This window comes from Rattus norvegicus, chromosome 4 (genome assembly GCF_036323735.1).
Source record: "Rattus norvegicus strain BN/NHsdMcwi chromosome 4, GRCr8, whole genome shotgun sequence".
Lineage (NCBI taxonomy): Eukaryota > Metazoa > Chordata > Mammalia > Rodentia > Muridae > Rattus > Rattus norvegicus.
In genome coordinates this window covers 158,090,249-158,104,866 of record NC_086022.1, presented here as the reverse complement: position 1 = coordinate 158,104,866, position 14,618 = coordinate 158,090,249, and the positions used below count along the sequence as shown (strand labels likewise).

Sequence of the window (14,618 nt, the reverse complement as noted above, 5' to 3'; positions counted from 1 at the left end):
TGTCCTGATTTTGCCTCACCTTTTGGACATCACTTCTTGTTATCTTCTATAATCCCTTCTCCCTCCATCCACCCTGCAAAATGTAACATTTCCTATGGCCCTGCCATTAAGCTGCTTTCACATACAAATTCTTCCCAAGAGATATCATTGCTATGATCTTGTGTAGTGCCTATTCTAAAGAGACTTTGGCTCAATAAACAATAACATATTAGGTTCAACTCAATATGCCTAAAACTCAAATCAACATTTACCAACTTAAACCTATGATTTATATATTTTCTGCCTCTTTGAATAACTTCATGGTTGCTGAGTTTTTGTCATAAGAATATTAAAGTTACATTTTTTCTTTGTGGACCCTTTAATCCCTAGATCTCAATATTCATCAAACATCTATTTCCTTGGTCCTATACTCTTTACATCTCAAAGCTGCCTCCTCTCGTGTTCTCCAGACACTTATCTCATTATCAGGTTACAAATTAGTTCTCTCATTTTTTTTCTTTAGCCTAATTATTGTATTTTCAGATTCCTGCAGAAACAATGCCTATAACCTATATATGCCTATACCAATTCCCTACTTGAAGAGTACAGTGGTTCTCCCTGGTATTGATGTTGCAAAACCATGACCACAATTTTTAACTTCTGTATCCACACATCGCTGCAATGTAATTTTGCAACTGTCCCAGCATATATATATATATATATATATATATATATATATATATATATATATATATATGTATATATATATATATATATGGCTTCTGCACTAGCTGGCCAAGAGGATTGCAAAACGAGCTCTGATCTACTCTCCAGCTAAATTTTTCGAGAGCCTGACTCACCCTCAATCTTGGAAATCTCCAAGCTGCCATATAAAAAAGGCATGCCCAGACCCACGTAAGGACTCATATAAAGGTGAGCCATACTGTTAGTCATTCCAGCTGGCCACCTCTTCCTCAGAGGCTGAGTTGCCTGGACTGGTAACTGACAATATATACATGCGTAAGTTCAGCTAGGGCCAGAGTAGCTGCTCAGTGGAAATCAGCCAAAATTGCCAAACCATGGAAGCATAAGATAAATGAGATAAATAATAAATAAATAAGTGTTTCAGTTCACTACGTTTATACTGATATATTAAGTGGAAAACAATACTTGATTAGAGAACACTGTTTAGGAGAAAACTCTTTCATAACACATGCTCTGCATCCTGCTTGTGTCAACCTGAGGAAATATCACTTCTTCACTTAACACTGTGTGTCTCAACCACTCATGCTTCAGTTTCATCCTTCTGCGACATTCTTAGCACCCACAGATCTAGGTGTCACTTATTCTAGGAGAGCTATCACAGCACAACAATTCCTAAACAACAGTGCAGACACTAGTTCATTTTTATCTGATACAGTCTTTTTGCAAGGCCCAAGCTAGATCCAAACTTGCTCTCCTACATCTAACATCCTGAATAGCTGGGATAATAGGAGTGTGCCACTGTATTTAGCTGATACTGATTCACTGACTTGCCTCTAAATTTCTTGAGAAGGGAGTCTGTATTCGCCCTGGACTTGGTCTGACACATCGACCGACATACATTAATGCATATTACATTCTGAGTGATCAAATAAATGAGTAAAACATCCTAAATATACTACTTTTCACAGATTCTTAAGTTTTTCATAAATGCTCAAATCTTTGATGAACAGAAATCCACACATTTACTCAGGCTGCTTTTAGATTTCTCATAATACTAGACAGGACAGAAGTAGCTAGGAATTAGTTAAAGAACTCTTCTTGGATAATTTCTTTCCAACTCTTTCTTGTCCACAAGCTTACACTAGATGAAGAAGCACTATGCACATACAGCTTGACCTCTTGATGCCAATGAGAAAATGTAGAGTTGACCTCCCAGTCTAATAAAGATAATAGTCCACAGAGTTCACTTCACAACCCCACACAGACACTCATAAATGTGATTCAATTTCTTTCCTGAGAATGGATTTCATTTTCCCCTAACTCAAGGACAAATGAAAAGTCACAATGGAATCCTTTGAATTTATTTTTCCCAAAGAATATTTCTTCATATTTCCATTAAATGCCAGCTGCTACAGTGGAACCTTTCTTCATCTAAGACAGACATGGCCCCATTGATTCATCTAGGATACTTACTGATGAAAGCAACTAAGAATGTGATTGCTAGCAGCAGGAGAAGTACCATAAGGGATGTAAAAGGCACCAAAAGGGAACCAGGCTTACTCAGATGACGGGTAGGTTTCTCTCTGGGAGCTAGAAGGAGAAGCACATTCATTTCATGAGAAATAAGTTACATCCTTGTTTCTTCTTTTACACCCTCCTCTTCATTTTCCTCCATGACACATAAGTACTAATAGCAGGAACATTTAAAATAATAAAAAAATAAAGCACAAGCTTACACTGTTGAAATAACTGATATTAATATTCTGAGATCTGAAAAAATACTTTGAATATATATATGTGTGTGTATCCATACATATGTACATATTTATACATATATTTATATGTGAATGTATATTATAAAAATACTTATTCATGTATTTTCAGGGAGTTTTTTGTTTTGTTTCTTTTGTTTGGGTTTTTATTTCGGTTTGTTTGTTTGTTTGTTTGTTTGTTTGTTTGTTTTTGGTGATGTGAAGTGTAATGAACTAGGATCTCACTGTGTAGTCCTGGGTGGTCTGCAACTCATTATGTAGAATAGAACGGGCACAAATCCCCAGTGATCCTCCTGCCTCTGCTTTCTGAGTGTTGGAATTAGACCAAACCTGGCCTTTTCAGCAAGTGCTAAAGAATGTATATATAATATTTTTCCCACATGACAACACAACATAAACACTGCCACCTGGCCTACAGCTTTTCTTTGCGTCAGTATTGTAAATATATTTTCTTTTTTTATTTTTTTTTAAGATTTTTTTTATTAACTTGAGTATTTCTTATATACATTTCGAGTGTTATTCCCTTTCCTGGTTTCTGGGCAAACATCCCCTAATCCCTCCCCCTCCCCTTCTTTATGGGTGTTCCCCTCCCCATCCTCTTCCATTGCCGCCCTCCCCCCAACAATCTAGTTCACTGGGGGTTCAGTCTTAGCAGGACCCAGGGCTTCCCCTTCCACTGGTGCTCTTACTAGGATATTCATTGCTATGAGGTCAGAGTCCAGGGTCAGTCCATGTATAGTCTTTAGGTAGTGGCTTAGACCCTGAAAGCTCTGGTTGCTTGGCATTGTTGTACATATGGGGTCTCGAGCCCCTTCAAGCTCTTCCAGTTCTTTCTCTAATTCCTTCAACGGGGGTCCTATTCTCAGTTCAGTGGTTTGCTGCTGGCATTCGCCTCTATTTGCTGTATTCTGGCTGTGTCTCTCAGGAGCGATCTACATCCCGCTCCTGTCGGTCTGCACTTCTTTGCTTCATCCATCGTGTCTAATTGGATGGCTGTATATGTATGGGCCACATGTGGGGCAGGGTAAATATATTTTCATGTCACTGAATTTTCATGGTGTTCTTTACTGTGGTTGCAATACTGTATATTTAAAATCACTTCCAGACAGTCCAAATATTAAAGACAAATGTACAATAAAAGATAAATATTTCTGATCATAGTCCCCTTCTTTAGCATGAGGTCAGTTGGCTAGCTACCATCAAATGGCTAGAAACTTTCCTGGAGGAAGGTACAATTTAATGGCAGAGCAACTGCCTATCCAGTGAGAGTTTTTGCTCTCGTCTATAGTATAAAAGAAAAAAGTTCCTTCAGGAAAAAAGCTCCAAACAATGAAAGAGTTTTCCTGAAGTTACAAAATACTGTCAAGCAGAGAGGGAAGAGCTCACATTAAAAAATGATTTAATTTTCAGAAAAATATTTCATTTATATTCATTTATATAGAGCAGGAAATACAGGAGAATTCAAGATAAAGTTTCTGTAAATAACAAGAGCAAAAATCATGTCAAGAAAGCTTTTCCTTCCCACTGTACAACTCTACAGCTCTTCAAGTCAATCTACAAACGGTTTAAACATCTGAGACTCCAGTAAAATACCAGATGGGATCACTCAAAGTCACAAATACCACCCAACTTTGTGAATGACCATTCCTTTATACACCCATCTTTGTTAAGTACAAAAACGGGATTTTGTTTTGTTTTACCTGCAGGAGATCCTGAGTAGGTGACCGAGGAGTTGGATTCATTCTTGATCCTTACTTCTGCATAAGTGATTTCTGAAGCCATATCAAGAAAAGAATTTCCTCCGTCAAAAAGAGCACCTTGTTCCCTCTCTAAGGTTCTGTGTTATACGAGAACCAATCACAGTGATAAGATGTCATATCACACATTTATGTGAAAGAAGAGGCATGTCTCATGAGGATAAACCATATAAGAACAAGAAACCACACACAGGTTCACTCAGGTCACACAAGGGAGATGCAACCTCTTAATACAGGAAAATAAAAATTGTAGCCCTCAAACGCACTCAGCAAGATATGCAAGGTCTACAAAGTAGGAACTCAAAGGGGGAAGGAAAGAAATAGGAAGGAGGGGAAAAGCGGAACCATGCTATTAGAAAACTGTGTCTTAAGACTCTACAATAAGCATAAATTTGTGCACTTCTATATATAAATGTGGTTTCTAGCAAACTAGAAAAGATGAGCAAACACTTAAGGCACAATATTGATTTTGACTGAAAAGGCAATTTTTGATATCACATTCCAGAGGTCCATTAGCCCTCACCATTGTGTGGGCTCACACTTTTCTCTCAGCTGCCTCCAGTGTGGGGAATGCAAAGCTCAGATCCTGTTTCTTCTGAAGCTGCTCCTCTCAGCACTCTGCCACAGGTCCATAGTTAGCTGCATGGAAACTCCCCACTCACTTTGCTACTGGCCACATTCAGAGATCCTGAAACAGCTCTGTATAGTAATTATGGGAGGATCTGTCCTCTCCTGTGTCTCTCTTCCATTAATCCCTATGCTCCTCAGCACAGGCTCTAAATATTCACTGCACTTTGGGGAATACTTGGGAAAATAAAATGGATACAAGAGGGGACACTTACATTAGTTGCTGAAGATGGGATCATTTGAGTCCCTCCCACAGACATCTTCCAGCTCATAGCCACATGCTTAACCTACACTTAGTCCAAATACCTTCCTTCTTTGAATCTTCTCTAGCTACTTCCATGTTCCTACACATAACAAGCATACAGCATGTGCATGCATAAGAAACACACACACATCTTGCTTTTATTAGTTTTCTCTTGCTTTTATACACAAACATACTAAACATACTGAAAACCACGGATTCAAACTATTACTCCCATTTCAGTATAAAGCCACAGGTTTCATTTATTTCCCAAATTTAGCATTTCTAATCTACATCTATGGTAGAAAACAAATCTATGCCCATTATTATCTATCAAACTCTTGGATGCTACCCATCTCCTTCCCACAATGACCCTCACCCTTCACTAAGAGGCCTGTCCTTTCTGGATGAACTCTAAACCTCAGGTCAAGCCTACGTCCTGTAAAGTTATACCTTCTTCTCTTAAGCTGGATGTTCCAACACAAGACCAGACACCTTACTGAGGTTCTGACACCCTGCCTGAGAGAAGCTTCCTTCACCCAACTTGTGCTCTGACTCCGTGTGTGATCTCTTGGGAGACTCCACTCAGCCTCGCTGAAGTTTTAGCACTCCACCAAGGTCACCTTGATGGGCAGAAGCACTCATCACGCTGGAAAGTATTGAGTGGCCATACAGAGACATCCCACCAAGCAGACAGCATCCTTACCTTGCCAGTCTCTGAAACCAACATCATTTCTGCCTTCTACATAGACACCCTCCTCATCCTACATGACTGCTAAGACTCAATGCCAGGTCATCCACAGCCAGGCAAGGATATTCTCCTTACCTTAACAGACAGTAATGTCCCACAGTGAGCTTTCCCCCATGTACACTCTTTGCCATGCCTGATCTACCCTCTGCAAGGAAGCAGTTTTGGTTTCTTTAAAAAGCACAGAAATATAAGAATATATTTTCACTTTAATCTCAGATGTGGGAATATGTGGTTGCTTCAGACTTTCCACAGCAGCTGACTGTGACTAACCTTGAGCTCTGGTGGTGCTGTGATTATTCCAGTTGCAGACAGTTTCTGCAGTTGTGCCATGTTTGGAATTCTGGAAAATTTTCAGAAAGTATATAAATTCTAGAGCTGCAGTAGACAGGGTTGGCAGTTGTGAGGGGGAGGGGTTTCAGTTTTTTAGTAGTCACACACAAAGAAGAAATAAGAGAGAGAATAGATTCAAGGATCTCTATCTTCCTCGTCTTTCCATCTAGACTCTTTCTCCTATCTACTTAAAGGGGTGAAATAGTGGGGAACCGAGTTAAAGAGTGGGAAGAACAAGAACCCAAAAAGTAGCAAAGACAGCAACAAGTGGTGCCTCAGCCTTGGGCTCAAAATTTAAAGATAAAATGGGAAATTTGAATTCAAATGCCATGAAAGAAATTTGGGAGAGAAGATGTGGATATTTTGTTTTAAGAAGCCAACAAAAAGTGCATTGCATCTGCTACTGCTGGGTATCCATCCCCACCTTACTCCCAGAGGGATTTTCTGGGTCTGTTTTTTTTTTTTCTTTTCCTTCTTCACATATTTTGTTTCAAAAAAGGCTTGAAAGACTGGCCGAGGAGTTGGAAAAATTGTGGCTGAAAATGAGGAAGCATAGTAAAACTAAAAAGAGGAGGGAGGAACAAAAGGAGTCAGTCTGGCTCCATGTTTCTGAGAGGACTGTAGAGTGGAGTGTACAACTGAAAAAACTGTGGATGGAGGTGGAAGCACAGGGGAGTATGGAACACCGAAAAGGGAGAATAAAAGGTTCAGGCCTAGTAACTGAGCAAGAGAATAGGAATTTCCCACAGGAAGAAAGAGGAAATAGACTTGCCAGAGGGTGAATAGGTCAGAGAAAAGCTGAAAAAGCAGGAGGATAATCTGAAGAAACAGGCCATTTTGAAAAAAAGGTTCATCTCTAACCAACTGTGTTGCCAGAGGGGGAGAAGGGGCACCCTAGGGTTATGAGACCACCTCAACTTTCCCAAAAGATACACAACTAAGCCTGGTGCTGAATGGTATGGAGTAAGGTTATGACAAGAAACGATGGCATCCCATAGAAATGATAGCTCTAATACATTTTAAAGAAGCCATGATGTCATAAGAATGCACTCAACTGACTGCGTCTGAGACACCGCCGAAACCTGAAGGGACCGACCAGATAAACAGTTCTCTACACCCAAATCCCGTGGGAGGGAGAGCTAAACGTTCAGAGAGGCAGACACGCCTGGAAAACCAGAAGAGTCTACACTCAGCCCACATCTCTGACTCCAGAGGAAAACACCAAATGCCATCTGGAACCCTGGTGCACGGAATATCCCAGAAAGGGCGGCACAGATCTTCCTGGTTGCTGCCGCCACGGAGAGCTCATAAGCAACACTCCACGAGCAAACTTGAGCCTTGGGACCACAGGTAAGACAAACCTTCCAGCTCCAAGCGACCTGCCTGGTGAACTCAAGACACAGGCCCACAGGAACAGCTGAAGACCTGTAGATAGGAAAAACTACAGGCCCGAAATCAGAACTCTCAGTCCCCATAACTGGCTGAAAGAAAACAGGAAAACAGGTCTACAGCACCCCTGACACACAGGCTTATAGCACAGTCTAGCCACTGTCAGAAATAGCAGAACAAAGTAACACTAGAGATAATCTGATGGTGACAGGCAAGCGCAGGAACCCAAGCAACAGAAACCAAGACTACATGGCATCATCAGAGCCCAATTTTCCCACCAAAGCAAACACAGAATATCCAAACACACCAGAAAAGCAAGATCTAGTTTCAAAATCATATATGATCATGATGCTGGAGGACTTCAAGAAAGACATGAAGAACTCCCTTAGAGAAACACAGGAAAACATAAATAAACAAGTAGAAGCCTTCAGAGAGGAATCACAAAAATCCCTGAATGAATTCGAGGAAGACATAAATAAACAAGTAGAAGCCTATAGAGAAGATTCACAAAAATCCCTGAAAGAATTCCAGGAAAACAAATCAAACAATTGAAGGAATTAAAAATGGAAATAGAAGCAATCAAGAGAGAACACATGGAAACAACCCTGGATATAGAAAACCAAAGGAAGAGACAAGGAGCCTTAGATACAAGCATCAGCAACAGAATACAAGAGATAGAAGAGAGAATCTCAGGAGCAGAAGATTCCAAAGAAATCATTGACTCGACCCGCGGATCCCGGCCCGCAGCCGCTCTCTGCTCCCAGACACGGTGAGAGAGAGACCCAACCGCCTGGTCAGGTGGGCACTCCTGAGGCTGCAGAGCGGAAGAGACCACCAACACTGCTCACCACTGCCCACATCGCTGGCCCAAGAGGAAACTGTATAAGGCCTCTGGGCTCCCGTGGGGGAGGGCCCAGGAGCAGCAGGACACCTGCCTGAGACACCGCCTGAACCTGAAAGAAACAGACCGGATAAACAGTTCTCTGCACCCATATCCCGTGGGAGGGAGAGCTAAACCTTCAGAGAGGCAGACAAGCCTGGGAAACCAGAAGAGACTGCTCCCTGCACACACATCTCAGACACCAGAGGAAAAAGCCAAAGACCATTTGGAACCCTGGTGCACTGAAGCTCCCGGAAGGGGCGGCACAGGTCTTCCTGGTTGCTGCCGCTGCAGAGAGCCCCTGGGCAGCACCCCACGAGCGAACTTGAGCCTCGGGACCACAGGTAAGACCAAATTTTCTGCTGCAAGAAAGCTGTCTGGTGAACTCAAGACACAGGCCCACAGGAACAGCTGAAGACCTGTAGAGAGGAAAAACTACACGCCCGAAAGCAGAACACTCTGTCCCCATAACTGACTGAAAGAGAGGAAAACAGGTCTACAGCACTCCTGACACACAGACTTATAGGACAGTCTAGCCACTGTCAGAAATAGCAGAACAAAGTAACACTAGAGATAATCTGATGGCGAGAGGCAAGCGCAGGAACCCAAGCAACAGAAACCAAGACTACATGCCATCATCGGAGCCCAATTCTCCCACCAAAACAAACATGGAATATCCAAACACACCAGAAAAGCAAGATCTAGTTTCAAAATCATATTTGATCATGATGCTGGAGGACTTCAAGAAAGACATGAACACACTTAGGGAAACACAGGAAAACATTAATAAACAAGTAGAAGCCTACAGAGAGGAATCGCAAAAATCCCTGAAAGAATTCCAGGAAAACACAATCAAACAGTTGAAGGAATTAAAAATGGAAATAGAAGCAATCAAGAAAGAACACATGGAAACAACCCTGGATATAGAAAACCAAAAGAAGAGACAAGGAGCTGTAGATACAAGCTTCACCAACAGAATACAAGAGATGGAAGAGAGAATCTCAGGAGCAGAAGATTCCATAGAAATCATTGACTCAACTGTCAAAGATAATGTAAAGCAGAAAAAGTTACTGGTCTAAAACATACAGGAAATCCAGGACTCAATGAGAAGATCAAACCTAAGGATAATAGGTATAGAAGAGAGTGAAGACTCCCAGCTCAAAGGACCAGTAAATATCTTCAACAAAATCATAGAAGAAAACTTCCCTAACCTAAAAAAAAGAGATACCCATAGACATACAAGAAGCCTACAGAACTCCAAATAGATTGGACCAGAAAAGAAACACCTCCCGTCACATAATTGTCAAAACACCAAACGCACAAAATAAAGAAAGAATATTAAAAGCAGTAAGGGAAAAAGGTCAAGTAACATATAAAGGCAGACCTATCAGAATCACACCAGACTTCTCGCCAGAAACTATGAAGGCCAGAAGATCCTGGACTGATGTCATACAGACCCTAAGAGAACACAAATGCCAGCCCAGGTTACTGTATCCAGCAAAACTCTCAATTAACATAGATGGAGAAACCAAGATATTCCATGACAAAACCAAATTTACACAATATCTTTCTACAAATCCAGCACTACAAAGGATAATAAATGGTAAAGCCCAACATAAGGAGGCAAGCTATACCCTAGAAGAAGCAAGAAACTAATCGTCTTGGCAACAAAACAAAGAGAATGAAAGCACACAAACATAACCTCACATCCAAATATGAATATAAAGGGAAACAATAATCACTATTCCTTAATATCTCTCAATATCAATGGCCTCAACTCCCCAATAAAAAGACATAGATTAACAAACTGGATACGCAACAAGGACCCTGCATTCTGCTGCCTACAGGAAACACACCTCAGAGACAAAGACAGACACTACCTCAGAGTGAAAGGCTGGAAAACAACTTTCCAAGCAAATGGTCAGAAGAAGCAAGCTGGAGTAGCCATTCTAATATCAAATAAAATCAATTTCCAACTAAAAGTCATCAAAAAAGATAAGGAAGGACACTTCATATTCATCAAAGGAAAAATCCACCAAGATGAACTCTCAATCCTAAATATCTATGCCCCAAATACAAGGGCACCTACATACGTAAAAGAAACCTTACTAAAGCTCAAAACACACATTGTACCTCACACAATAATAGTGGGAGATTTCAACACCCCACTCTCATCAATGGACAGATCATGGAAACAGAAATTAAACAGTGATGTCGACAGACTAAGAGAAGTCATGAGCCAAATGGACTTAACGGATATTTATAGAACATTCTATCCTAAAGCAAAAGGATATACCTTCTTCTCAGCTCCTCATGGTACTTTCTCCAAAATTGACCATATAATTGGTCAAAAAACGGGCCTCAACAGGTACAGAAAGATAGAAATAATCCCATGCGTGCTATCGGACCACCACGGCCTAAAACTGGTCTTCAATAACAATAAGGGAAGAATGCCCACATATACGTGGAAATTGAACAATGCTCTACTCAATGATAACCTGGTCAAGGAAGAAATAAAGAAAGAAATTAAAAACTTTTTAGAATTTAATGAAAATGAAGATACAACATACTCAAACTTATGGGACACAATGAAAGCTGTGCTAAGAGGAAAACTCTTAGCGCTGAGTGCCTGCAGAAAGAAACAGGAAAGAGCATATGTCAGCAGCTTGACAGCACACCTAAAAGCTCTAGAACAAAAAGAAGCAAATACACCCAGGAGGAGTAGAAGGCAGGAAATAATCAAACTCAGAGCTAAAATAAACCAAGTAGAAACAAAAAGGACCATAGAAAGAATCAACAGAACCAAAAGTTGGTTCTTTGAGAAAATCAACAAGATAAATAAACCCTTAGCCAGACTAACGAGAGGACACAGAGAGTGCTTCCAAATTAACAAAATCAGAAAAGAAAAGGGAGACATAACTACAGATTCAGAGGAAATTCAAAAAATCATCAGATCTTACTATAAAAACCTATATTCAACAAAATTTGAAAATCTTCAGGAAATGGACAATTTCCTAGACAGATACCAGGTATCGAAGTTAAATCAGGAACAGATAAACCAGTTAAACAACCCTATAACTCCTAAGGAAATAGAAGCAGTCATTAAAGGTCTCCCAACCAAAAAGAGCCCAGGTCCAGACGGGTTTAGTGCAGAATTCTATCAAACCTTCATAAAAGACCTCATACCAATATTATCCAAACTATTCCACAAAATTGAAACAGATGGAGCCCTACCGAATTCCTTCTACCAAGCCACAATTACTCTTATACCTAAACCACACAAAGACACAACAAAGAAAGAGAACTTCAGACCAATTTCCCTTATGAATATCGACGCAAAAATACTCAATAAAATTCTGGCAAACCGAATTCAAGAGCACATCAAAACAATCATCCACCATGATCAAGTAGGCTTCATCCCAGGCATGCAGGGATGGTTTAATATACGGAAAACCATCAACGTGATCCATTATATAAACAAACTGAAAGAACAGAACCACATGATCATTTCATTAGATGCTGAGAAAGCATTTGACAAAATTCAACACCACTTCATGATAAAAAGTCCTGGAAAGAATAGGAATTCAAGGCCCATACATAAACATAGTAAAAGCCATATACAGCAAACCAGTTGCTAACATTAAACTAAATGGAGAGAAACTTGAAGCAATCCCACTAAAATCAGGGACTAGACAAGGCTGCCCACTCTCTCCCTACTTATTCAATATAGTTCTTGAAGTTCTAGCCAGAGCAATCAGACAACAAAAGGAGATCAAAGGGATACAGATTGGAAAAGAAGAGGTCAAAATATCACTATTTGCAGATGACATGATAGTATATTTAAGTGATCCCAAAAGCTCCACCAGAGAACTACTAAGGCTGATAAACAACTTCAGCAAAGTGGCTGGGTATAAAATTAACTCAAATAAATCAGTTGCCTTCCTCTATACAAAAGAGAAACAAGCCGAGAAAGAAATTAGGGAAACGACACCCTTCATAATAGACCCAAATAATATAAAGTACCTCGGTGTGACTTTAACCAAGCAAGTAAAAGATCTGTACAATAAGAACTTCAAGACACTGAGGAAAGAAATTGAAGAAGACCTCAGAAGATGGAAAGATCTCCCATGCTCATGGATTGGCAGGATTAATATGGTAAAAATGGCCATTTTACCAAAAGCAATCTACAGATTCAATGCAATCCCCATCAAAATACCAATCCAATTCTTCAAAGAGTTAGACAGAACAATTTGCAAATTCATCTGGAATAACAAAAAACCCAGGATAGCTAAAGCTATCCTCAACAATAAAAGGACTTCAGGGGGAATCACTATCCCTGAACTCAAGCAGTATTACAGAGCAATAGTGATAAAAACTGCATGGTATTGGTACAGAGACAGACAGATAGACCAATGGAATAGAATTGAAGACCCAGAAATGAACCCACACACCTATGGTCACTTGATTTTTGACAAAGGAGCCAAAACCATCCAATGGAAAAAAGATAGCATTTTCAGCAAATGGTGCTGGTTCAACTGGAGGGCAACATGTAGAAGAATGCAGATCGATCCATGCTTATCACCCTGTACAAAGCTTAAATCCAAGTGGATCAAGGACCTCCACATCAAGCCAGACACACTCAAACCAATAGAAGAAAAACTAGGGAAGCATCTGGAACACATGGGTACTGGAAAAAATTTCCTGAACAAAACACCAATGGCTTATGCTCTAAGATCAAGAATCGACAAATGGGATCTCATAAAACTGCAAAGCTTCTGTAAGGCAAAGGACACTGTGCTTATGACAAAACGGCAACCAACAGATTGGGAAAAGATCTTTACCAATCCTACAACAGATAGAGGCCTTATATCCAAAATATACAAAGAACTCAAGAAGTTAGACCGCAGGGAAACAAATAACCCTATTAAAAAATGGGGTTCAGAGCTAAACAAAGAATTCACAGCGGAGGAATGCCGAATGGCTGAGAAACACCTAAAGAAATGTTCAACATCTTTAGTCATAAGGGAAATGCAAATCAAAACAACCCTAAGATTTCACCTCACACCAGTGCGATTGGCTAAGATCAAAAACTCAGGTGACAGCAGATGCTGGCGAGGATGTGGAGAAAGAGGAACACTCCTCCATTGTTGGTGGGAATGCAGACTGGTAAAACCATTCTGGAAATCAGTCTGGAGGTTCCTCAGAAAATTGGACATTGAACTGCCTGAAGATCCAGCTATACCTCTCTTGGGCATATACCCAAAAGATGCCTCAACATATAAAAGAGACACGTGCTCCACTATGTTCATCGCAGCCTTATTTATAATAGCCAGAAGCTGGAAAGAACCCAGATGCCCTTCAACAGAGGAATGGATACAGAAAATGTTGTACATCTACACAATGGAATATTACTCAGCTATCAAAAATTTTCTGCTGCAAGAAAGCTGTCTGGTGAACTCAAGACACAGGCCCACAGGAACAGCTGAAGACCTGTAGAGAGGAAAAACTACACGCCCGAAAGCAGAACACTCTGTCCCCATAACTGACTGAAAGAGAGGAAAACAGGTCTACAGCACTCCTGACACACAGACTTATAGGACAGTCTAGCCACTGTCAGAAATAGCAGAACAAAGTAACACTAGAGATAATCTGATGGCGAGAGGCAAGCGCAGGAACCCAAGCAACAGAAACCAAGACTACATGCCATCATCGGAGCCCAATTCTCCCACCAAAACAAACATGGAATATCCAAACACACCAGAAAAGCAAGATCTAGTTTCAAAATCATATTTGATCATGATGCTGGAGGACTTCAAGAAAGACATGAACACACTTAGGGAAACACAGGAAAACATTAATAAACAAGTAGAAGCCTACAGAGAGGAATCGCAAAAATCCCTGAAAGAATTCCAGGAAAACACAATCAAACAGTTGAAGGAATTAAAAATGGAAATAGAAGCAATCAAGAAAGAACACATGGAAACAACCCTGGATATAGAAAACCAAAAGAAGAGACAAGGAGCTGTAGATACAAGCTTCACCAACAGAATACAAGAGATGGAAGAGAGAATCTCAGGAGCAGAAGATTCCATAGAAATCATTGACTCAACTGTCAAAGATAATGTAAAGCAGAAAAAGTTACTGGTCTAAAACATACAGGAAATCCAGGACTCAATGAGAAGATCAA

At 40.4% G+C, this 14,618-nt stretch overlaps 1 protein-coding gene across 7 annotated transcripts in view; it reads right to left on the bottom strand.

Moving 5' to 3' along the window:
• Positions 1-14,618, bottom strand: part of Clec4a (C-type lectin domain family 4, member A) — a 93,767-nt gene that overhangs the window by 15,038 nt on the left and 64,111 nt on the right. For 3 of the 7 annotated variants that reach the window (XR_005503277.2, XM_063286437.1, XM_017592741.2), the window contains exons 1-2: positions 4,157-4,513; positions 2,245-2,274 (exon numbers count right to left, since the gene is read on the bottom strand). The exons of 1 other annotated variant lie outside the window; for it this stretch is intronic. Coding sequence is in view for 4 of the 6 variants with exons in the window: in XM_063286437.1 (XP_063142507.1) it covers positions 2,245-2,274; positions 4,157-4,238 (112 nt within the window). In the remaining 2 variants the exon portion in view is untranslated. 7 annotated transcript variants of the gene reach the window in all.